Here is a 24,666-nt window from a genome sequence, read left to right on the forward strand (position 1 = left end):
GGATGTTATGAGGGCCCGACGTCCACAAATGGGGGTTGTGCTCACAGCCCAACACCGTGCAGGACGCTTGGCATTTGCCAGAGAACACCAGGATTGGCAAATTAGCCACTGGCCCCCTGTGCTCTTCACAGATGAAAGCAGGTTCACACTGAGCACATGTGACAGACGTGACAGAGTCTGGAGACACCGTGGAGAGCGATCTGCTGCCTGCAACATCCTTCAGCATGACCGGTTTGGCAGTGGGTCAGTAATGGTGTGGGGTGGCAATTCTTTGGAGGGCGCATGGCCCTCCATGTGCTTGCCAGAGGTAGCCTGACTGCCATTAGGTACCGAGATGAGATCCTCAGACCCCTTGTGAGACCATATGCTGGTGTGGTTGGCCCTGGGTTCCTCCTAATGTAGGACCATGCTAGACCTCATGTGGCTGGAGTGTATCAGCAGTTCCTGTAAGATGAAGACATTGAAGCTATGGACTGGCCCGCCCGTTCCCCAGACCTGAATCTGATTGAGCACATCTGGGACATCATGTCTCGCTCCATCCACCAACATCACTTTGCACCACAGACTGTCCAGAAGTTGGTGGATGCTTTAGTTCAGGTCTGGGAGGAGATCCCTCAGGAGACCATCCACCGTCTCATCAGGAGCATGCCCAGGCGTTTTAGGGAGGTCATACAGGCATATGGAGGCCACACACAATACTGAGCCTCCTTTTGACTTGTTTTAAGGACATTACATCAAAGCTGGATCAGCCTGTAGTGTGTTTTTCCACTTTAATTTTGTGTGTGACTCCAAATCCAGGCCTCCATTGGTTAATAAATTTGATTTCCATTGATGATTTTTGTGTGATTTTGTTGTCAGCACATTCAACTTTGTACAGAACAAAGTATTCAATGAGAATATTTCATTCATTCAGATCTAGGATGTGTTATTTGAGTGTTCACTTTATTTTTTTTGAGCAGTGTATAAGACCACATAACATATGTTTTTCAGAATTATAATATATTATGATATCATCAATATTGATAAATTACTACTGTAAAGAATATTTGTTGCTGTTTTCCATACCCAATGCAGGGGACAGAGCAAATGAGAAAAAAAATAAACCCTTAGACCTACATTCAAAATTTTAATTAAATTAAATTTAAATATTTGTTTGTAAAAAATGTATACACCATGTATCATTTTCATGCCAAATCCACAACAGCTCACTGCTTTTTCTTTTGTGTATCACATAAAATCCCATTAAAATACAATGAAGTTTAGGATTCTGACAAGAGATTATGTGAAAAAAATAAATGGGTATAAATCCTATTGCAATGCTCTGCATCTTGAAATCATAACACAGCAGAAATTATTAATACAGGCGCAACATTTCAAGACAACATAAAGAATTGTAATCAAATGGTACAGGATGTTCCAATTTTAACTTGCCAAAGCCTCTTAACCTCCCAGCAGAGATCATGTCTATGTGCAGCTTCTCTGCTCTGTTATAAAAGAGGATGATTGACAGTCACTGGATTGTTCAGTGGACATGTTTAAGGAGCTCAGAGAAGATCTCAAAAGAGGATTCTGGAGAGCCAGTTCTTAACAACTGCAGATCATCTGTTCAAGGAACTGTGCAGAAGTTGCCACCTCTTTGCCAAGATGAAAAATGCCCTGAGATGTTCAGAAACAATCAAAGAACCACTAGTCCACAAGTCTCTAATGAAAAATAAGCCACTGGGACTGAAGTTACCCCGCCTCTCGCCCATAAACTGCTGGAGATAGGCACCAGCTCGCCCAGTATGGAAGAAGCAGGTAAAGAAAATAGATGAATGGATGGTTGGAAGGATGGCGTAAGTGAAGTTTCACAGTGTCTTCAGCTGAAAGTGTTATTCTGTGATGGAACTGATACTAGTGCTACCAAACAGAGAACTCTGGCTTCAGTAATGAGTACATTAAAAGCAAAATCCTCAAACATAAATCAAACCTAGTTACCATTAACCATTTGGAATGCTAGTCATTAAAATATCCTCTTCTGGTCAAACGTTTTAGAACGTCTTTCTCATATAAAGGTTTTCTTTTTTATGTTTATGACTATTTACATTGCGCGTAGATTCTCAGTGAATGCATCAAAACAGTGAATGAACATACGCAATTATGTAGCAAACTAAAAATTGTAAAATAACTTTAAATATGTTATATTTTAGAATCATTAAAGTAGCCGCCCTTTGCTGTAATGACTGAAGTATTAATCTCTGGCCGTCTCTCAATGAACGTCTGAGAATTTCTTTCAAGACTCTTTGGAAAACCATTTCAGGTGACCACCTCATGAAGCTCATGGAGAGAACACCAAGAGATCAAAGCAGTCATCAAAGCAAAGGGTGGCAATTTTTGTAATAATCTAAAATATTAAAATGTTTATAGTTATTTCACACTTTTTGTTTACTGCATAATTCCATGTGTGTTAATTCACAGGTTTGTTTTCTCTAGTGAGAATCTACAATTTCAGTAGTCATGAAAATAAAGAGACCCATTAAGTGAGAAAAGCGTTCTAAAACTTTTGACCGGTGGTGTACATTTTGTAGAGTGAATATTGGATTTTGGGTTTCAGTATCAGCAATGTTAATGCAATGTGAATTTATAAGTACTCCAGACAAGGATTATTAAGCAAGGTTTTCATGTATATTATGAAACATATTAATGCACCAAAAAAAAAAAGAAAATCACATGAACAAAAAAGCTCGTAGTATGGGAAAATATGCCCACTAGAAGGCGTAAATGTGCAAGATGGATGAAAATAACACTTTGGTCTTGAAGTCTTAGCTGAATTTAAATAAATAAAAACAAACTAAAATCTAAAAAGGGAAAAACACTTTCCAACAAAACACTGAAAATATGATAAATAAAATTGTACATTTAAAATAAATAAGTACAGAAAACTCAAACTTATTTACTTAAATAAATAATTTACTGATTTGCTTTGTCAGAAACTCCAGAAGACTCAGGTGGAGGCCTCAACAATCTCCTGGATCAAAGACTGCCTGACAAACAGACCACAGTTTGTGAGACTGAAGGGTTGTGAGTCTAACCAGGTAGTCAGCAGCACAGGAGCACCACAGGGGACTGTACTCTCACCATTCCTTTTCACTCTGTACACCTCAGACTTGCAGTACAAGACAGACTCCTGTCATCTGCAGAAATACTCGGATGATTCTGCAGTTGTGGGGTGGATCAGAGATGGACAAGAAGCTGAGTACAGGAAGGTGGTGGACCGCTTTGTGGCATGGTGTGAAAAGAGAGGAGAAGAGGTGGAGGTGGTGGAGGAGTATAAATACCTCGGTGTTCACCTGGACAACAGACTAGAGTGGAGATGCAACTGTGAAGCCGTCTACAAGAAGGGACAGAGCAGACTGTACTTCTTGAGGAAGTTTAGGTCCTTTGGTGTTTGCAGCAAGATGCTGCATATCTTCTACAAGTCTGTTGTGGAGAGTGTGATCTCTTCTGCCATCATCTGCTGGGGAAGCAGCATCAGAACCAGGGACTTAAAAAAGCTCAACAAGCTGATAAAGAAGGCTGGAGAACCTCCGGAGATCATTGTACAAAGAAGGATTCTTCATAAAATGAAGAACATTATGGAGAACCCTGAGCATCCTCTTCATCAGACTGTCCTACAACAACAGAGTGTCTTCAGTCAGAGGCTTCTTCAGATCTGCTGTAAGACGGAGCGCTACAGGAGATCCTTCCTGCCCACAACCATCAGCATCTACAACGGCTCTTTGAGGAAACCTTCATAATATGAGCTATAACAACATTTAATTTCCCTTTGGGATTAATAAAGTATTTTTGAATGGAATTGAATTAAAAAGTAAAATAAAGAATAAAACTGTTTAGAATGTAAAATATAAAAAAATTATAATTTTTTTCACAGTAAATATAAATATATAAGAAGACCTTAAGTGAATCTATTTAAAGACTATAAATCATCATAAGGGCTATCGGGCAGAGCGCCAGCTAAATGGCGTGTTTGCTTTGTGTTTTCCGTAACACGCTCACACACAAATGGACAGATGCATTCCGTTCTAACCCCGCTTTCATTGGTCAGCTCCCGCGTCCGTCACAGTTCCCTAGCCTGAACTTGCATCTGATTGGCTTGAGGGACGCCGATGGCGGAGTCGTGAACTCCATTGGTTGAAAAACTAGGTTAGTGGTCCGACAGGCATGACGGCGAAGAGAAACTGGGTCACCGATTGAAAATCGTTTATGTCACAGTTCTCCGTGTTGCAATCACATATTACCAGCGGGCATCAATGGATAGACGGACCGTGGCTCACAGGTTGTAAGTACGACATGCCGTCGAGCTTGTGCTTTATTGATAACACACCTCTGTGGCTTCACCAGGCGTTTAATCCGTGATGGATATCGTCGAGGTTTTCCCAGCGCTGTGGTCATGTCAGTGCGGTTTTGTGGAGCAGAAAGAGGGACGTTAGCTCGCTAGCCAAGTCATGACAGTTTGCGTTCCATTGCTAGCTGTTGCAAAATGCTAATATTAGCCATTGAGACAATTTGCTCATATGAAAAAGGGTGAAAACAACACCATAGTCTCGCGAGATGGTTTTAACTGTTGCCAGAAAGTGTTGATGCTTTAATTATGTTCGGGCACAAATATGTGCCGGTCGAAATGTTAGCCAAGCATGACATAAGTCTTGAATGCTGCTAGCATGCTAGCAATGTAAACAGGCCTTAATGGGTATCTAGTAGTACACTATGTCTTCGAGAGCATCCATCCTGCCGCGATAACTTCAGAGATCCCCAACCAGGGATCACACGCTGCTCTGAAAGGGCAGGCTCGTGTTTTTGGTTATAAAACATTATGAGACATCAGTGGTGTTGGCTGTAAAAATTTGGTGACTGCTGTGGCCACCTGCTTTTCCTAAATGGGGTTTTATAATGGCAGCTCAGACTGGATTTGTAATAATACGTCTGTGAGTCTCTTCTGAAAGACGGCAAGAAAAAAATAAATAAAATGGTATAAATGTGTGTATAGCCTAAAGCCTAAGACAGCTGTAGCGTCAAAAACACGTAATATTGTGGGGTAGTTATGTCCCTAAATTAACATTAAAACCTTTTTTTTTTTTTTTTAAACACAAACAAAACTATGACCCAAAATTAAAAAAATGCTTAAGTGAAATCAGATATTGGTGTGCAATGTTCAACGAACTGTTTTGGATGAATTTTCTTCCTTCAAATGGTTTGAGTAAATGTCACTTAATTTACCTTCTATGGTCTTCTTATTCATCCAGAAGGTCACCTTCATAACTTCAGAATCGGATATTTTGACAATTAAAAACAGCGAAAGACTATAAACAAGACTTACATTTTTTAAAGGAAACATTCTAGTTAAACCCTAAAATTTAGAATTGAATTATCTCCTTTTTAATTGAACGTGGAACTGGACCTTTTGTAGACTAATTAAGGACATGATTTGAGTTGGTTGGGTTTCTTAATATAGGTATTTGATGAAAAGATTATTTGATTATGTAAAACATTTCTATTCATCTAGTTATCTCGTTTGGTACATCAAATAATGTTTTGTCAAACCAAAGCCTCAACAATTAGCCCCATTTGGCAAATTAGAAAAAATGAATAACGGATGGATATTTATGTCACCAGCAGGAATTGACAATACGTTTTTTGTTGTTTCGTAAGGGGACTTAAGTCAGTAGTGTAATCATCAATGAAGAGTAAAAACAGCAGCCACAGCCACACTGATAGCAACATACCTAGCACCCCTTTTAATGTAAGTTAACAAACAACTTGAAATGGGTGGTTCAAGCACTTTTTTTTTTTATTACATTTTCATTTGCTTCTTTAGAAACTTCTCAAAACACTACAGTAGATAACATTTTGTGAACTCTTTGTGCTTCCTGAAGTGTATAATGATGTACCATGTCACCAGATTAACAAGTTAATGGCACTACAGACTAGTAACAATGAGTTTCTCTGGATTTCAAACTTTCAAACACTGAAGCAACATGTTTACTATAGAAGGTTTTAATGAGAGAGAAAAATCGTGAAGAAAACTTGCAATTTTAAAGAAGATTTTGCTGCGGCTATTGCTAAAAGTCAAATAAATTACAGTTTGACAATAACTTAGTGTTTTTTTGTATTTAGCCAAGTACTTGGCTTTTATTTATGAAATGTGTTGCTGTGGATATTAATTGAACGGTAAAGTGTGCAACCTTTGTTTTGTCATATAAGCTTTAATTCTTGGGTTTATTGTTATCAGTAGCTTATGTATTAACCTTTTCGTGACAGAAAGAAAGTCTCTGGTGAACTTCAGACTTACACGTGTAGTTCCTTTCGTTTCTAAACAAGTAGCAATATGCATTAGTGCTTATCTATACCGATATGCTAGCATAAAGGCATTGTGATAACAGAATTCTGCTGCAATGATTTGGCAAAGCTGTTGACTATAAAGACTCAATTATGAAGACAACTGTGATTTCTGTAAGAAAGCAAAGGGATATCCATGGATGAAAGTAGGACACGGTGTGGTGACACAGGAAATTTAAAAAGAACTCTTACAAAAATTGTGGTTAGCATGACTGCCTCACTGTGACTTATGGTGTATAATTATGTGATTTTTCTCAGTTTGGAAACTTGATGAGTCATGCAGAAAGCCCAGTTTTGTGGTTATAGCGGTGGAGGGTTTTCTATTTGAGGTTGTCTGAGCCTTCTGTTATATTTTGTCTGCATTTTGAACTTCAAGTACATAAATTGATGTACTTAGTTATCATAATCTCATCAAACTTTGTGTCACAATGACCCATATATCAGTTCTCTGTTGTTATTACATTTCTCTTTCTGAATGACATTAAAGGCCGAGTTCTCACTTCTGTCTTCCCGGTGATGCTATAGACTGCCATTCATAGTATCAAATTAAAAGGGTGAATGTAGCAAACCATCGCATGAAATCATTGTCATTTAATGTTGTCATTGTCTTTTAGCAATGTCACAATATAAGGAAAATATTTATTTGAGATTTTATCACTCAAAATGTTAATAATAAAAATTGATTACAATTAACCTACATTTTCCTGACACTTTGTCCCCACTACGCTTTGTGAGCCTTAGTATCTCAGGCACTAGAGATGTAAATCAGGTGTAGGCATTAAGGACAGGTAGTCCATCCAACTGGCCAAATATTTTAGCAATATGCAAAGCATCACTGCATGACACTTTAAGTATATTCTACCAAATAATGCATCTAGGCAGTCCTTGAAGATTGTTATATTTTGCAAACTGATATGGTGCTGATTGATATTGTGTAGTTCTAGTGTTAACCATTAAAAATGGCATTGAATGTTTTCAGAGATCAAAACATGCTAATGAAATAAGCATTGTCAAGAAAATTTTACAGTGAAGATTGCAGCCTTTTACACACCCACCTGTGTTTATGATCACATTCTGTCTGTTTTTGTGACCTTTTTCATATAAAGTTATACACAAATGGCTAAGTTATACAATATCTAATCAAGGTCAGCTAAAAGCAAGGTACTTCTATCAAACTTAATTTCAAATGTGAAAGTTGTGTAGTAAATTATGTGAAAAGGAGCTAAAATCTAGCATTGATCACAAAGAGTTAATATTTGGCTTTCGGGTGAAATGTCAGGGTGAACCTAAAATGCCTTATAACTTTTACAGGTGAACTTAATGTGACCTTCTTTAAACCTTTGAATGCACATGTCCACCTGTTTAATGTTTCAGTACTTTTTGCACAACCTGCTGTTTTCTAACAAGGAGTTTAACAGCAAAATTCACAACAGGTGTTTGATCCATGAATCGACCAATTAATTTCCTGGTTCCTGGAATTGGTGTTTAAACAGTCCTCCTCATTCTGTTCACATTTTGACATCATGAGACCAAGATGACACCTAGCAATTGATCAACAGTACCTTGCCATTGCGAGGCTTCAAACAGGATGTTTGCAGGTGGAAGTGGCCACTGAGCTTAGAGTCACAGAGTGTCATCAGCAGGTTTCGCCAAAGATACAGCCTGGAAGAGTCACAGAAACACATAGAAGTGCACGTCCTTTGGCCACATCCTGTACTGATGACCACGTCATTGTGAACAGTGCACTGCATGATGAATGTCAGTCAACTCCAGGCACATTTAAGGGAGGTGAGAGGCACCCACGTGTCGCGTCAGATCATTTGAAACCATTTACATCAGCATGGTCTGCGTTCTAGACAACATGACCAAACTAACTGGCACAAGTATCATTGTCTTGCATGAGCCTGGGAGCATTTACGCTGGATGAGGAACCAGTGGACCTCAGTGCTGTTCTCTGACGAAAGTTCATTCACATTGAGCAGAAATGATGTTTGAGATGTGAAGGAGAGCGCTATGCATCAGCCACTGTTGTCACCAGACGAGTCTTTGGTGATGGTGGTGTTACACTAGCTGCGTTTCCATTGACCATCAAATTGCACAAATTGTATTTACAAATTGTAAATAAATAAAAAAAAACACCCGTTTTTCGATAAAAAGTTTTTGCGCTAGGATGAGGTGTTTTTTTTTGGCCGTATTGAAATTGGTGTATTTCGCAAATTTGCAATGGAAACAATTTTTTTGCATCACACAAGTCTTGTGATTAACAACCAGATGGTACTGCTGGCGAAAAAGACGAAGAAGACAACAAGTAGTAGTAGGAGGATGATGGCGCGGCATGTTTGGATTCACCAGGAGACGCAGTATTTTTTTTATTTAGTTTGCGACAGGGGCATTACCAGCATTATAGATTCCAAAAAGCAAAAAAATGCGAGCATTTACAAGTCTTTGCATCCGTCGCCGCCATGTTTTTTAATGAGTTGGCGCACGAACAAACTTATTCCCTTGTTATTTTAATTGTATTTCTTATTTAATGGAAACACCGCAATTGTGAAATTGTGTTGTTTTTTTTCGACATTGGCAGAATATCGACCAAGTTTTATGCACATTTGTAATGGAAACGCAGCTGCTTTGGGAAAGTGTGTCTAGTCCACACAAAACCTCCCTACACTGGGATACCTCAAATGGAGTGGCCTGCACTTTCTCCATACCTGAATCTCATAGAAAATCTATGGGATCTGCTGAGTCGCCATCTAGGCTCATAACTCTGTACCCCAGAACTGCAATGACCTGAGGGACACCCTGTAAGAAGACTGGGAGGCCATGCCTCAGCAGACAATATGTCAGCTTGTGTACAGCATGAGACATCGTAGTCGAGCTGTTGTTGATGCTGAAGGCCACATGACACATTATTGAGACATTGACATTTGCTGTTGTGTTATACCCACCACTGTTATTGGGTTCTGTTTCAATCAATTGTTTAAGGTTAGGAAATCACCATTGCATGCTTCTACTTCAATGCCATACTTTCATGATATAATATCGCTGTAGCGTGAACTTTTTACGTTTTCCATAAATTTCACTCAAAAGCCAAATATCTGTACCTTTTGTGAGTATTGTGTATATATTTATTAAATTCACATGTGCATCTGAGTACATGCGTCCTACTTGGGAACATGTTCCAGTACCAGAGATCAGAGTGGGACATCCCTACTTTCTGTTGCAGTTGAAGAGTTGGGACAGGTGTGTGCTCAAATCAACAACAGTGTCCACGATGTGTCAACTCTATAGATGCCCCCTGAGAGAGTGTTTATTGATTTCCACTATTGAACAATGAGAACAAAAAAGCTCTGCTAAGTTAAGAAAGGCTTAAAGTTCTCCTCATATGGAGTGGCTGATAAGAGTTGTATAGAACTTTTATTATTGGCTATATGCTTTTACTTCACAAGTTAAGCACATTCTGTTGCTCTTTATACACATACACGCAGACTAGGATGACACATGCACATTTTATCAGGATAAACGGATTGAGAGGTTCTTAATGGGCTTGTTTGACTGCTGGAGTTGAGGTGTTAGAATGGTCTCAAGTGCAGTTTGTCTCGATTTGTGTCATGATGTTTAATATTTCTCTAGAGGCTCTATCCACTTTGATTTTTCATTTGATTATTCATTTGATTCATTTGAGTGGACATCTGCTTTTAAAGGACGTCTTTATTTAGGACTGGGGTCTGCAGCCTTTACAATGCCTAGAGCCATTCCTGCCCTCTGTCCAGCTAAATAAAACTTGTTTAGAACCGCAAATGTTAAATGACCGTTTGAAAAAGAGAACTTTTAATTTTGGATATATATCTTCAATAGGAAATTTCTTGTCATTTTCAAAGGACCACCACTCTGTTCCTATTTTTAGGTTTTAAAATAAAGAAAAATTTAAAGCTTTTGCAAAATGAGGATGGATATATTTTCTTCTATGGGATGTTGATATATGTGGAAAATTACATTGAAAAAAGCCCAACATTTCCACCTAATGACAAGAAAAATGGATCTAAAAAAATATTACTAGTCCTGTTGTGGAAATTCAACACAGCTCCACGCAAAAAATGTTAAAACTTGCAATTGTTATAATATATAAAAGCATTAGTTGGTTCATCATCATTTTTATTATTAGGTTATTCAGAGCCATTGTGGAAGGTCCAAAGAGCCACAGGCTGCAGACCCCTGATTTAAGACATCTTTTTCTTTTTTTCAATCCCTCACACAGCCAGTAACCCTGCTCACAGTTAGGTAAACCCTGATTCTTGTAAAAATTATTTTTCCTCCTGCCTGTTTGTACTTTTATGTTGGCAATACGGTTGTCATGTCGAAGAAAGATACTCTATACAATTTTCAATACTGCAGCAATGTTTTTTTGTCAAAGCACAGGATTCTTTCTAGTTAAGACCAAAAAGTATGATTAATTACAATATGACAATATTTTAACTTTCTCTGTCAGGGCAAAACTAATAAGTAGCGGACAATTCAGTTCTTGTTTAACAAAAATAAAATCTAAATGTATCATTTCCGTTTTCCAAAACCATAGATAAGATAACACTTAGTATAGGTACCAATACTCGTTATGGAAGTATGTACCTTTGATCCAGTTGTGAAATTATTTTATTTTATTACAACTGCTTATCTTTAGTGTGCCACTGTGTGCATGCCATTCCCAAAACTTGGGCACCTGTAAATGGGTAATTTTATGTTGATTTTAATGCAAATGAATATCTTTGAATAAAGATAAAATATCAATTATTTTGACTAGTTGGCAACATCATATAGTCTAGTGCTTATCAAGGTTGATCCCCATATATTATACCTGGATTTTACAATTTTTACTTTCTTTGTTTTGGATTACTTTTAGAGTCAAACACTGACTAATTCTTATTTCTTTTCTTTCTTCTTAAGAACTCTAATTGACCTAAAGTGGACACATTGTTCTCCACACATTTCTCAACAGACTACGTATACTTTTTGATAAAAATTGAATTAAACAGCATTTAATGACATAACACCAACTCCCATATGATACAAAGAGGGATACATAGGCTTATTAGTTTTTTATTTAATCCATTTACAAGCCTTTTTTTTCCTTTCAGGTGCAGATTACTAGTTAAAATCATATTGTGTCTAAGCAAATGTTAAGGCTTTAGGGATTATTTGGTCTGGTTTAGGGGCGCACCGATTGCAGTTCTCTGGCTCATTACCGATCTTTAGAAAGCCTGACCTGCCGATAACGACTTTCTTTATAATTGACAGTCAGTCAGGTGTCATAAGGTCACAACACATCTTCAATGTCGATCAATTGGTGCACCTCTAGTCTGGTTTACGGCCATCTAGGACCATAGCAAGCACGCTACATTACATTCCTGTTACCAGGCCCTATTGACTTGGAATTGTATGTAGAGCTAGAGAGGAGACACAAATCAGACAGAAATAGGTAAAAAAAATTTCTATGTTTAGCTCTCATTGATAATCAGCAGGACAAATACTCAAAAATAAAATTTGTTTGTCCCTCATTAAATGCATGAGAACTAAGACCCCCCCCCCCCCCCTTTTAGGTTTATGTACACATCATCTAACAGCATGTATATAAATGTATTTTTTGAGATTAGTCAAAAACAGTTGGGGTCCTGTGTTTTGATGCACAAATAGGGATATTCTTCTTTTCGCTCCCTTGAGGGTATCTCTATAAAGATAATAATAAAACTGTGTAAAAGCAGTATCAGTTCTGGATAAAAAGAAGAAACGTGTTGGTAAAGATCACTTTAAACCTAAACCTGCCAGAGTGATGAATATTTTGGGCTTAACTGTAGTTCTTAAATTAAAAGTGTCTGCCTTGCCCTTTTTAAATGAGTAGAAAAAGCATTCTACCAAAATACAGTTTTGTTATTCAACCCTTATTTAACCAAGTGGAAAAAAACATTTTTTTTGACGGTGCCGTGGCTAATGGGGGCAGCTGTACAACATCACAGCAATACAGAAAAAACTTAAAATAGACAAAACTGAGATAACAACAGTAGTAACAGCAAGTTAAATCATTGACTATAGTCCACGTAAAACCGCAGGTTTGAGATAAGAGATGATGGCCAACTTAATGACATCGCAAAAAAATGATAATATAATGACTAGTATTTCCTTGATTCATTCACATCCAATTCAAGCAAAGAAGCAAGAGGAAACTTCTTCAACCTCAAGTTTGACAAATTCATTTCAATACTTTGTCCTTAAATGTGACTTCAAAATTCAAATTGTATACTTCGGTGTGTAGAAGACCACATAAAGCTAATGACTTTAGTTTTAGATATTTAAAATAGTTTCTTTTAGAACAGGGTAGCTACATTTTTTATACAGAATCTTGTCATTTTTACTTAAAGCAAATATTCAGACCCTCCCAGCAGATTGATTTAAAATGATTGATCCCTGCATAAACAAAATTTTGTACAACAATTAATTCTGCTTTCAGTAGACTAGTTTACCTTCAAACAATGCTATATGCAGTATCATATGGCTACTCACATCAAGAAAATAAGTTTATATATTTTCAAATTCACTCTACAGAACTTTTTATAGTTGTTTAAGGTGTTTCGGGTGAATTGGGTTTTGTTGACCAGTTATAGTTATAGGCTGTTTTTCAGGGTCTTCAAGCAATTTCTGTGAAATCTTTGTTGTGTGCTAGCTTGCTTTTGTCCTGCTGAAAGGTATATGAATAGAGAGAACATCTGCCTTGGTAGTGTGAATAGTCGCAGGAGCGATTTTAAGATTACCATGGATGGAAGCGGGTGGCTCAAAATAGACACAGAAGCACAAGATTGTTGTAATAATGAAGAGTACAGCTGAGGTTGGTAATAAAATTAAAAACTGGAGAAAAATACATTGTATACTTGAATAATATAATCAATACATTGGAAAATTATTCAAATAAAAAAACTGATAAAAAGCTGTTTAAATCTCTCATTCAGAACATGGGCTTCGGCTTGGAAACAGCGTTACATCCAAAAAATAAATAAAACCCAACTGGTTTGCAGATCGGGAGGAGGATTCCTCCTTCAATTCATGTCCAAAGTCCGTTGATGAAGAAATAACAGGATACTTCAGCGCCCGACTGTCAGACAACCAGAGAAACCTTCTTTTAGAAGAAAGTTTAGCAACTTCAAGTTTAGCCTGTTTTTTTCCTGTTGGGTTTTTTTGTGATGTTGCTTTATATAGTTTCTTATTTATATATATTTGTTAGTGCGCATATGTTATTTTTAGTTTTTTCAGTTTATATTTGTGATTCAAAGAGGACAGAGCTTTGTTGGATATATTTTATTTATTCTGCTCTTGTTCAACTGCTATTAAACATTCAGTGAAATGAATCATACAGGGCATCAATTAAAGGGGCGGGCAGGAGTGAAAGAGACAGACAGCGGGATCGGGTCGGACCTGGATTAAAAATAGTCCCACGAAGAGCTCTAGTTTGAAGTGCTTGAATGAATACCATTTGTCAAAGCAACATGTTCTTTAATTCCAGGAAGCAAAAATTGAAAATATAGAATTTTATTGGACCAATGTGATGAATGTTATTTGCTCCACCTGTCAGTGGCTTTAATTTTGTTGGGCTAAAGTGGGTCAGTTTGGTCGTTTGTAACAGGGTCACCGGAACCGGAACAACCATTTCTCTTCTCATCTGCAGCTATGTAGCTTTTTCTTGCTCCTCCTTGTTGTTTTAATTGTTGTGCAGGTGTTACCCTCGTTGTTCTCATTCATATGCTTGACAAGCAGTTATGTAATTTGACCCAGAAGGGCGTGGAAATGGTTTCTTTCCATGGAGATAAACCCAACCTCTGACCTCTCTTCCTCCTCTTGTGACAATTGTGAGGGGAAAATACCACATGGGTTCCATAATTTATTAGCAAACAATGCCGTTGTGAAAACATGCGTAACATTTAAGTTATATTTTCCTTTATCACTTAATTCAGGAACACAGTGTCCATTGTTGTAGCAGTTACAATTTGTATGTAACTTGAATTTAAAAATAGCAGAATTGTGGAAGACCTCCATGGTTGAAGAGGAGAGAAGCTCCAGCAGCCCTCCTAGTCATTAGCAGGTTTGCTGGCTGCCTCCTGGGTGTGGGTGCGGAGGGTGGAACGGGGAGAAAGAGCTGAATATCTTGCTGACTCACTGATGAGGTAGAAGTAGGTGGTGGATGGAAATTAAGGCTGCCTGGTTTGAGACCGTAGAGACTGAGTGACCCAGATTCCACTCCAGCACCAGTTCCTTTCAGTGTTCAATCATGATATAGTAGGTTTCCCTCCTTCTAGATCAGTGCTTTGTCCCTGTAATGGAGCTCACTGGTTTTATGGTCACCTATTAAGAGCCTGTTTTTTTTTTATATATATATATATATATCTTTTGTGCTCTTTAAGATTTTTCTCCTGTGGTAAATGTTTAAATAAAGACTGCTACATAGTTTAAATATTGATTGGCGGCACTTTTCACACTACAGCAGGTTATCGCTCAACTGTATGGATGCTGACATTCTTGGTATAGATGTTGTTGTTCGGTTAGGTTCTCACAGTTTTTACATTCACACTTTTTTGTAATGTTGTAAAGTAGTCCTAAACAAAATGTATTTTAGACTTTCTGAAAGTCTTTCCACAACCTTTGCCTTTTTTTAAACTCATTTTCACTCTGATCCTTTCAAAGGAAGTACTTTTTTTGGTTTAGGCCACTTAACACTGACCTATTAATCTCGTCTCTTCGTCTTCCGTTTCATCCGGGACCGGGTAGGGGGGGCAGCAGACTCCGTAGAGACACCCAGACTTTCCTCTTCCCAGACACCTCCTCCAGCTCCTCCGGGGGGAGCCCAAGGCTGAGAGACATAGTCCCTCCAGCGTGTCCTGGGCCGTCCCCTGGGCCTCCTCCCGGTGGGACATGCCTGGAACACCTCCCGAGGAAGGCGTCCAGGAGGCATCCGGTATAGATGCCCGAGCCACCTCAACTGGCTCCTCTCGATGTGGGGGAGCAGCGGCTCTACTCCGAGCCCCTCCTGGATGGCCGAGCTCCTCAACCTATCTCTAAGGGAGTGCCCGGCCACCCTATGGAGGAAGCTCATTTCAGCCGCTTGTATTCGGGATCTCGTTCTTTCGGTCATGACCCAAAGTTCATGACTATAGGTGAGAGTAGGAACGTAGACCGACCGGTAAATCGAGAGCTTCGCTTTTCAGCTCACCACAACAGGCTGGCACAGAGTTCCTGTTACTGCAGCAGCCACACTGATTAGAGTGTGTTCTTTATTCTAGCGCATTCTGCTCTGAGTCCCAAAACCCAACACAACAACAAATTTAACTGGCGTTCCATACTTAATTGCCTAGAAATGTTTGCAGAAATGGCGACACAATCTTGGAATGAAAAAGCAAAGGCACACTTTTTGATTTCTAAAAATGACTAGATTTGTGCCTGCATTATCAGGCAGTCTTTTAAAAGAATACTAAGACTGATAAATGTTTCCAAAGCCAGGTGACCTAGCATCACCTTTCTATTAGGAGACTACAAACTAATTTTGTAAGTTTTTTTGTTTGAGCCACTTTCCTTTTTGAATGAATACTTACACCTTACTTGACAAGTCAAGATGAGCTGGCTTGTCATCATAATGAGGGAGATGGCAAGTTATTGTGCTGAGGGAAAGTTCCAGTAAGCTTTTAAATAATTACAAAGAGCCACAGTAACTGCACTGGTTGTGTATTATGAATGCATTTCATTTTTCATTTTTTTACAGAAACAGATTGAATTCGGACTTTCTTTTCCCTTTTTTTCAGATGTAGACGGGTCAAAACAGCTGTATAAGAATCATATTTAGACAAACCACATCAAAGCAGATGAAAGTAGGTCAAACTGAATCAAACCAGACTCTGAGCGGACCAGACTGATCCAGACGACACCAGGCGCGTCCAGGAAGCCTGTTCAAGTTTCCTTTCCAGGTATTTGAAGCAGCTCTGTTTTCCACTTCTTAAAGTTTCTAATCAAAAGATAATCTATGTGAGGCCATGCTTTGAGTAGTTTGTCCATATGTGGTGATTCTGCCTGAGACTTTGTCTTATTCACAAAACACAAATCATATAGACCAATATTTTAACATCATGGAACTGATTGTGCATCAGAGCTTGAGTTGTTGTAAACTTTTCTTTTGCAGCAACTCAAGCTCTCATGCACAATCAGTGCAAAATCAGTGCACATTACAACACTATGTTGTAATGCAAAGATTTTAAGATGAGCGACAGAGTAGTTCTAATTGAATCCAAATATATATCTGATCACACGTGAACATTTACCAGTGTAATAATGCTGCAGAGAAATAAAAAAAAATATCTCAGAGAACCACCTGTTGCTGTCATCAGTTTGGGAAGAGTTGTAAGTCATTTTCCCAACAATTTGGAGTCCCATCTCCATGGCTGCCCATTTAGGCTTCCAAAGCATCAGAAATAAGCCTCTCGACTTTTGGAACAATGTCCTTTTGTGAAGACCGGATCAAAACGCAGACATTTGACAAGAATGCAAAGCAGCACAAGAAAACTTTAACCCAAACACCCCTTACCATCTAACACGGTGATGGTGGGATGATTGTTAGGGCTCGTTTTGCAGCCAAGGTACATCGGTTTCTTAAAATCTTAATATTATACTCATGTGTATCACCCACCTAGATGCAGTGGGCTTATTTGGTTCAACTTGTTTAGTAGTACTTGCCAGATTACTTCATTCACTAAACAACTAAGTAAGAGTGGGGTTTTACGCTCATTATTCAACTTGCTGCATCTGGTTGTCTTTCGATCACTGGCATGTCTGACTGAAGCTATGAGGAACATGAATGCAAGTGTGACATCTTCCTAAATGGGTAAAAGTCGTCAGTCTTCTAGTCTTTAACAGACTGCAAAAGAACCACCTCTCTTGTCTGAATGTGATCCTTGTGTGTGTCTACAGTTGAGGGCTCAAAAGTGGATGGAAGGAGATGATTTTAATACAGAGGCTGTGATGAACATCTGTGGTGAGTGTGACTTTTTAAATGCGGTGGCTTTTAGTAGTAAAACTCTTAACTTATTATCCTAACTTATAGATTACTTATTTTATTCCACTCTGGGTGGTTTAGCAGTAGTCACCTGCAGATATGTCCATAGAGAGCTGTTATGACCTCAGCAATGAGCTTTATTTAGAGAGTTCTGCAGTCTGAACAAACATGACTACTCCCGCACATGATTTATTAGTCAGCAATCTACTTAGTTGTGAACTCTCACCAGTAAAATTATTGCTGTGGTGTTATTGGTATGACTCACCTTTGCATAATTTACTTTTTTTGACTGGCTTGCTTGTGTAGTGGACAGAATCTACGAGGCTTTATTCACTGAAAGGTGGCAAGATGCTTGCACTAGGTAAATCGCAGCGATTTAGAGATTGCACATTTGTCCAATCCGCTCTGACAACCAACTGTGCAGTGTGCTCTCACGTAATTGAGGTTTCATGCATAGATCTAGGTGAGAAACTGCTGAAATGTATGTAAATTACTGCCATTGCAAAAAGTACCTAAACCTCAGTTATCAGTGCGGTTTGTCAGAGGTTCTGAGCAACTCTGCAGAGTTGAACTCTCATAAGAGAACAACCACATCTATGAAGGTGCATCTCAATAAATTAGACTTACTTCAGTAATTAAACTGAAAAAGTGAAGCTCATGGAAGAGCTGCAGTAATCCTGTTCAAGTGTTTTCTATTAATTTCAATGATTATGGTTTACAGGTAATAAAGAACCCACAACTCAGTTTCTCAGAAAAGTAACATATTAGACCGCTTTAAAAAAAGGGATTTTTAAGAAGGAAAGGTTGACCTTCTAAGATGTCTGTGCGCAAACGTTACAGTATATGCGTTAAAGGCTTAGCTGCCGTTGTCTTTGTATGAATTGCGTCGCGTATACAGAGTGCCATGGAAGCGACCGGTCTGTGGTACTGCTGAGGTGTTTATGGTGGTCTCACAATCTTCTCAGGGCTGTGGTTATTCCTGTTGCTTAGGGACCTTTTTTTTACTACACAGCTTCAGTATTTTTCAGTACAGCAGTCTGTGAATAGCCATCCTCTTTACTAATGACCTTTTGTGGCTTGACCCGTTGCAGACGGTGTCAGTAACATTCAGCGTGACAACTGTGGAATCCGTTTTCTTCCGCAGGTTCTGTAGGCCATAACATGCCAAAATATAACTTTTCTGTCCTAGAAATCCATTTTCTTATTGGTCCTATGCAGTGATGGGAATAACGGCGTTAAAATAAGCGACGTTACTAATGGCGTTAATTTTTTTAGTAAAGAGTAATCAAACTAATTACTTATTTTATCGTCACACGTTACCGACAGTTAAATGGGACACGTTATAAACACTGAAGCTACTCATTGAAGCTGTTGTCATCTGTCGTGGCTCACAGCCGTAGGAGCTAAGCTTTTCTTCTTTGGTGAAGGGAGGAGCGAGGAGCAAGACAATCGCATCAGTGATGATGATTGGCTAAGGTAGAGTAAGCCTTCATTGTAAGCCAATCAGAGGCAGTGTTCAGTTTATACAGAAACCACAAATGCACACTGCAGTCCTGCTCAGGCAAACTAGCAGATGTAAGCTGCAACAATGGTGGGTCTGGAGAGAAAGATTGCGTTTTCAAAGTACAGACACTACTTTATTCTTCTTGAGGTACAGGACAAGAACGTACATAAGAAGTAAATATTAAAGGTTCGGTGTAAGTAGGCTACTTGTCTCTGTAATTCCACTTGATGCAAATGGCTTGTAAAACCTTAGAAAAAAATCTAAATTCATAGACCTATGTAAACTTTAAAAAAATAATGCAATAGTTACTTTCCCTGTTAACTAGTTACTTTTATAGTGGAGTAACCCACTTACTATTCCAGTTACCTTTTGGGAGAAGTAACTAGTAACTATAAGTAATTACTTTTTTGAAGTAACATGCCCACCACTGGTCCTATGTGATATGATTTCCTGAGAAATTGAAATTTGGATTTTTCATTAGCTCTAAGCCATAATCACCAACATTAGAAAGAAACATTTAAAATATGCATAATGGATCCCTTTATTGTACAAGTTTTACATTTTGAATTGAATTTATAAAATAAGTTAACATTTGAGTGATTTTATAATTTATTGAGATGCGCCTGTTATTCCACACTGTGTGTAAAACATAAACCTCATTACACAAAATGCTACATATGGTGATTTACATGCAAGGGAATCAGATGCAGGAAGAAGACTGGTGAAGCCATGTAATATTTGGCGCTAAAAGCAGCTATAGTTCTTTCTCAGGCTCTCTGCAAATATCCATTTAAAAAAAAAAAGAAAATGAACTACAACATTTATTTAACCTTATCAGATCATTTTTTTGGCTTTTTAAAAAAACGTTCGTAACCCTGACCCCTGCTGCTGAATGTTTTTACTCTGTCTGTCTTTGCTATGCAGATGACCTGATGGCAGACCAGCGGATGGACATCTCGTCTACAATGACTGACTTCATGTCCCCCAGTTCCACCGACCTCATCTCCAGCTCCATCAGCACACCTAGCATGGACTACAACCGCAAGAGGAAAGGCAGTAGCACAGACTACCAGTAAGGAGACAAAGACAATAGTTTTCGTATTTATTTATGTACTTTTACTTAAACACACACAGTAACAGAAAAGTGCCCATTAGGAAATGACTAGAAAGAGTCATAAATGTCTGTTGTATGTTCGTCAAGGTTTGAAGTTGTTGTAAAATAAAAAAAAAGAGGAAAAACTGCCACAAAAAGAGTTAAAGATAACATTAATGGACAGTTTAAGAGACCAGAACAATAAACTGAAACATGTTTCTGTCCCATTAGAGCCAGATCTGCAGGCTACGTTAAACACTAGCAGCCAGTGTCCCTTTACTCCTTAGACCTCATAAATGTTCTCAATCATTTTAATGACATAAATTGATTATTAAATGTGTCTTTTTCAGGATTGATGGCTTCTCATTTGAGTAAGTTCAAACAAAATTCTGTTAATAGATTTAGGAAATGTATTAGTCTGTAATACCAATAACCCACGCATGATATTGCACGATAGTATTTAATTGGACTGAAAACAAAGCTTATGTAACATATTGAACATTTTAGATCTGTGTTTTGTTTTTATGTTTTTGTTGAAACAAATTTTTCTTTTCCATCTTAGCGACATGGATCCAGATAAGGATAAACTGGGCAGGTAAGACTCTGATTGACATAGTTGTACCCCTATCTGCAGACTGCTTTGTTTTTCCTTGCAAAGTTCCAGCCTTTTTATTATTATCCTTTAATATTTTAAATGGTTAAATTAATCTCGAATTAGATTAGTTTATCCATATAATCAAATTTTCACATCATACACATCTAAACATTTTCAGACAACAAACCTCAAGGACAGAACTTTAAGACCGCTACCCTAGACCTTCCCCTTAATTTTCCAAAAGGCTGCCAGCATTTCCAAATCCATCATGTTACATAAAGGACAGAGGTTGAAAGCTCAAAAGGATCAAATTGAGCAACTTTGCTGTGATACATGCAGCCTTCCTAGTATTTTCTGAAGTTTTACTCCTTGTTTAAAAGGAGCAGCTTAAATGAACGTTGGTTGTGCATCCATATAATATACTGTTTTATTTTAAATATTTCTTTGTGCGTCCTCTGACCTACTGCAGTTACAACTTCCACACAGAAGATTTTTTTTTTTTTTTAGCACAACCTGTCTGGCTTTAGGTGTGGTGCATAGCTGAATGAAAGAGTTTTTGTCCGCTTACTCACTGGTCAGGTCTGGTGAAACCTGTTCTTTAGTACTAGGCCTTTAACAATTATGTGTGATTAATCAATTATTTAAATCATCATCAACTAATTTAGTAATGGAATAATCGTTAACTGGATTATACAGACTCTAAAACCTGCCATTTGCTGAAAGAACAGCCCACTCAGAGCAGTAATTAAGACAAAACTGTACAAAAAATACATACATTTTGCATTTAAGATTAAAACCCTTCTTTGTCTGTAAATATGCTCTATCCAGAACTCCACAAGTGGCATAGCTTTAGTTTTCACCTGGGTCACAAACAATTGAATGAGGGGAGAATTTTCCCTGTTGCTGCACCTTTTATGTAAATTTATTTGTGAGGAGAAGTGGGGAGGTTAGGTAACATTATGCTCAACAATCTGTTTCTAGATTGTACAGTTGAACAAAATCGTTCGTTGACCTTGTTGCATAATCAGAAAATGGGGTTAGAGAACATGTTTTCTTTGGCTCAAATTCTTTCATCCCCACCTGTCCTCACTGCACCTTTAGAAACCCTAAACTTTGACATTTTTGTGCGCTCGGTTTTCCCTTTTTAACGTCTCTTCTTGTCCTTTCAGTGACCACCAGGGCAGGATTAAGAATGCGAGGTACAAACACTGCTCTCCTTTCTTTTACCATCTAATCTCTTACATTGATTCAGTGCCACTTGGCCTGATAGAAAACAGAGCTTTATAGGTCTACTTATTAGTCTTGTAATCGCCTCACCTAATGGTTGATTAGAAGCTCTCTGATATAGGATGTTATTAATGTGAAACAATGCAAGCAAGTTGGCCAGTTTATCACAGCTTCTTTTTTCTTTCTTACTATCAAGGATGAATTGAAAACCAAAAGTTGTTTTTTAAATTTTATCTGCTTGCTAATTGACTGTACAAGAAAGCAGCTCTGTGAAGGATTAGTTCTATGCAAGGAAGCATAACTGTTTGCTGCATTCTTCCCTCTAGAGAGGCTCACAGCCAGATTGAGAAACGTCGGAGGGACAAGATGAACAGCTTCATCGACGAGCTGGCGTCTCTCGTACCCACCTGTAATGCAATGTCCCGCAAACTGGATAAGCTAACGGTCCTCCGAATGGCGGTCCAGCACATGAAGACACTCAGAGGTTAGAGAAAGGCTAAAAAAAAAGTCAGGATGGGATCAGGATGAGCTTAGGCTAAGACTGTAAAGACAACTGAAGTGAAAACTAGATATCTGGAACTGTACAGAGCAGTTAAAAAGGTGCATCTCAACAAATTATCATCATAAATTTTGTTTATTCCACTCACTTAATTTAAACAATACACTCTTATAGATTCTTTACACATAGAATAATACATTTGAAAGCATTTATTTCTGTTAATTTTGGTAATTATAGCTTCCAGCGAATGAAAACCCAAAACCCCAATAAAAAATGTATTCAACGCAGAAATATTATGGCCTAGACATTACTGGGGAAAGACTGCTGATTAGACAGATGTCTAGTAGCATCCTCCACAAAGAGGGTAAGCCAGGAAAGGCCATTGCTACAGAGGTTGACTGTTCAGAGTACTGTATGGAAGCATATTAATGAAAGGTTGAGTGGAAGGAAAAAGTGTGGTAGAAAAAAGCAGCAGGGATAACTCTACCCATGACAAGATAGTGAAGCAAAGCCCATTCAGGGAAAGTTCGCGAGTCGTGGGCTCCAGCTGGAGTCAGTGCTTCAAGAGTCACCATACAGAGATGTATTCAGGATATGGACTACAACTGTTGCATTTCTTGTGTTAAGTCACTCCTGGACCAGAAATAACATCAGAACCGTCTTAATTAGACTAAGGCAAAAAAGAACTGGACTGTTCTCAGTGGTCCTCTTTGTTTTTAGATAAAAATAAATTTTTAATTTCTTTTGAAAATCAAGGTCCCAGAGTCTGAAGAAAGAGCGGAGAGGCACAGAATTAAAGCTGTTTAGGGCCCAGTGGGATGTTTCTACAGTCGGGGATGATTTGAGGTGCCATGTCATCTGCTGGTGTTGGTCCACTGAAGTGTTGCAAGTCCAAAGTCAGAGCAGTTGTCTACCAGGAAATTCTAGAGCATCCATCCTTCCTTCTGCTGGGAGACATTATGCTAATTTCATTTTCTAGCAGGACTTGGTACCTACCCACACTGCTAAAGTACCAAAAACTGTTTCAGTGACCATGGTGTTACTGTGCTTGATTGGCCATCAAAGTGGCTTGACCTATACCCCACAGAATCCATAGGGTATCGTCAACAGGTTCAACGCAGACGTGCTGAAGGTCTCTATTAAAGCAACCTCGGCTTCCTTAGAACTTTAGCAGAGCCACAGGCTGATATCCTCCATGCTGTGCTGCATTGATGCAGTAATTCATGCAAAAGAAGCACCGACCAGTTTCATAGGTACGATATTCTGAAAAACAGTGATTTGGGTTTTCGTTAGCTGTAATCCTCAAAACGAACAGAAAAACTGTGGAGTATATCTATATGATATTATTTTCAGTTTTTGAAGAGAATTACTGAATAAAATTAACTTTTTCTATGATATTCTAATTTATTTAGATAAACCTGTAATGAAAGGATATCATTATTTACATTCCTATTACAATTATAAAATTACTGCTTATAGTAGTGATAAAAAAGGACTTTTGGTTACATTGGGCTTTTTCTGGTCATGATACCAAAATGCATGTTTCCTCTTTAAGTGTTACCTTGTGAAAGAATTTTATATTTCAGCTTTTCTTGGGTTTCAATAATTTTTTTTCATGTTTAGTTTTGATCGTGATGTGAATCCATCTTTTCTTATTGTGTTTTGTTTCTAAAATGATAAAAGTAGTTTGCAGGTACTTGGCAGGCACATCATTGATATACACTTTAGAGTGTTATATGTATGTTTTTACAACATACTTCCTCAATGTTTGCTCCTGCTGTTAATGGCTGAAATGTCTGCGGTCATTCTGATCTCCTTTTAAATCAGCTTGAAAATGTAAAGGCTATCAAGGCGAAGTTTTTCTAAAACGGGTCAGGGGATCGACAATTGGTTGTGAAAGCCAGAAATTTCAGCAGCTGGGCAAACAGTCAGTCAGTCCATTCAAGTGTTGGCCAATTATTTATAAGACTTGCTACAAATATGGAACTTTACTGGCTGTGAAAAGGTAATTATGTTGTTTAGAGTTGATAAAAACGGGTTTTGGCTCTTACGAAAGAAGAAATGTGTAAGTCATTACATGTACAGGAGCAGTTTGAAGATCCAATGATGTTCTGATTTCAGGTGCAGCTAACCCATACACAGAAGCAAACTACAAACCTTCCTTTCTCTCTGATGATGAACTGAAGCATTTAATACTAAGGGTGAGTGGGTAATGATCCTGCAGCCTTTTTTACTGTTTGATTTGCATTGCTGGTGTTATTACTCAGACCTTCAAGCTGCTGTTCCCATTACAGAGTTG

At 38.2% G+C, this 24,666-nt stretch overlaps 1 protein-coding gene across 3 annotated transcripts in view; it reads left to right on the plus strand.

Moving 5' to 3' along the window:
- The first annotated feature begins 4,151 nt into the window (after window positions 1-4,151).
- arntl1a (aryl hydrocarbon receptor nuclear translocator-like 1a) overlaps window positions 4,152-24,666 on the plus strand; it is a 35,737-nt gene continuing 15,222 nt past the window's right edge. The window contains exons 1-9 of one of the 3 annotated variants that reach the window (XM_047391087.1): window positions 4,152-4,318; window positions 16,206-16,367; window positions 17,365-17,428; window positions 19,878-20,025; window positions 20,397-20,417; window positions 20,609-20,641; window positions 21,811-21,840; window positions 22,195-22,352; window positions 24,489-24,568. In XM_047391087.1, coding sequence (XP_047247043.1) covers window positions 17,383-17,428; window positions 19,878-20,025; window positions 20,397-20,417; window positions 20,609-20,641; window positions 21,811-21,840; window positions 22,195-22,352; window positions 24,489-24,568 — 516 coding nt within the window. In that variant the 5' untranslated portion in view covers window positions 4,152-4,318; window positions 16,206-16,367; window positions 17,365-17,382. The remainder of the gene's footprint in view (window positions 4,319-16,205; window positions 16,368-17,364; window positions 17,429-19,877; window positions 20,026-20,396; window positions 20,418-20,608; window positions 20,642-21,810; window positions 21,841-22,194; window positions 22,353-24,488; window positions 24,569-24,666) is intronic. The other 2 variants (XM_047391097.1, XM_047391105.1) reach the window with 2 other exon arrangements.

The sequence above is a fragment of the Girardinichthys multiradiatus genome, chromosome 2, assembly GCF_021462225.1.
Source record: "Girardinichthys multiradiatus isolate DD_20200921_A chromosome 2, DD_fGirMul_XY1, whole genome shotgun sequence".
In the NCBI taxonomy this organism is placed as follows: Eukaryota; Metazoa; Chordata; class Actinopteri; order Cyprinodontiformes; family Goodeidae; genus Girardinichthys; species Girardinichthys multiradiatus.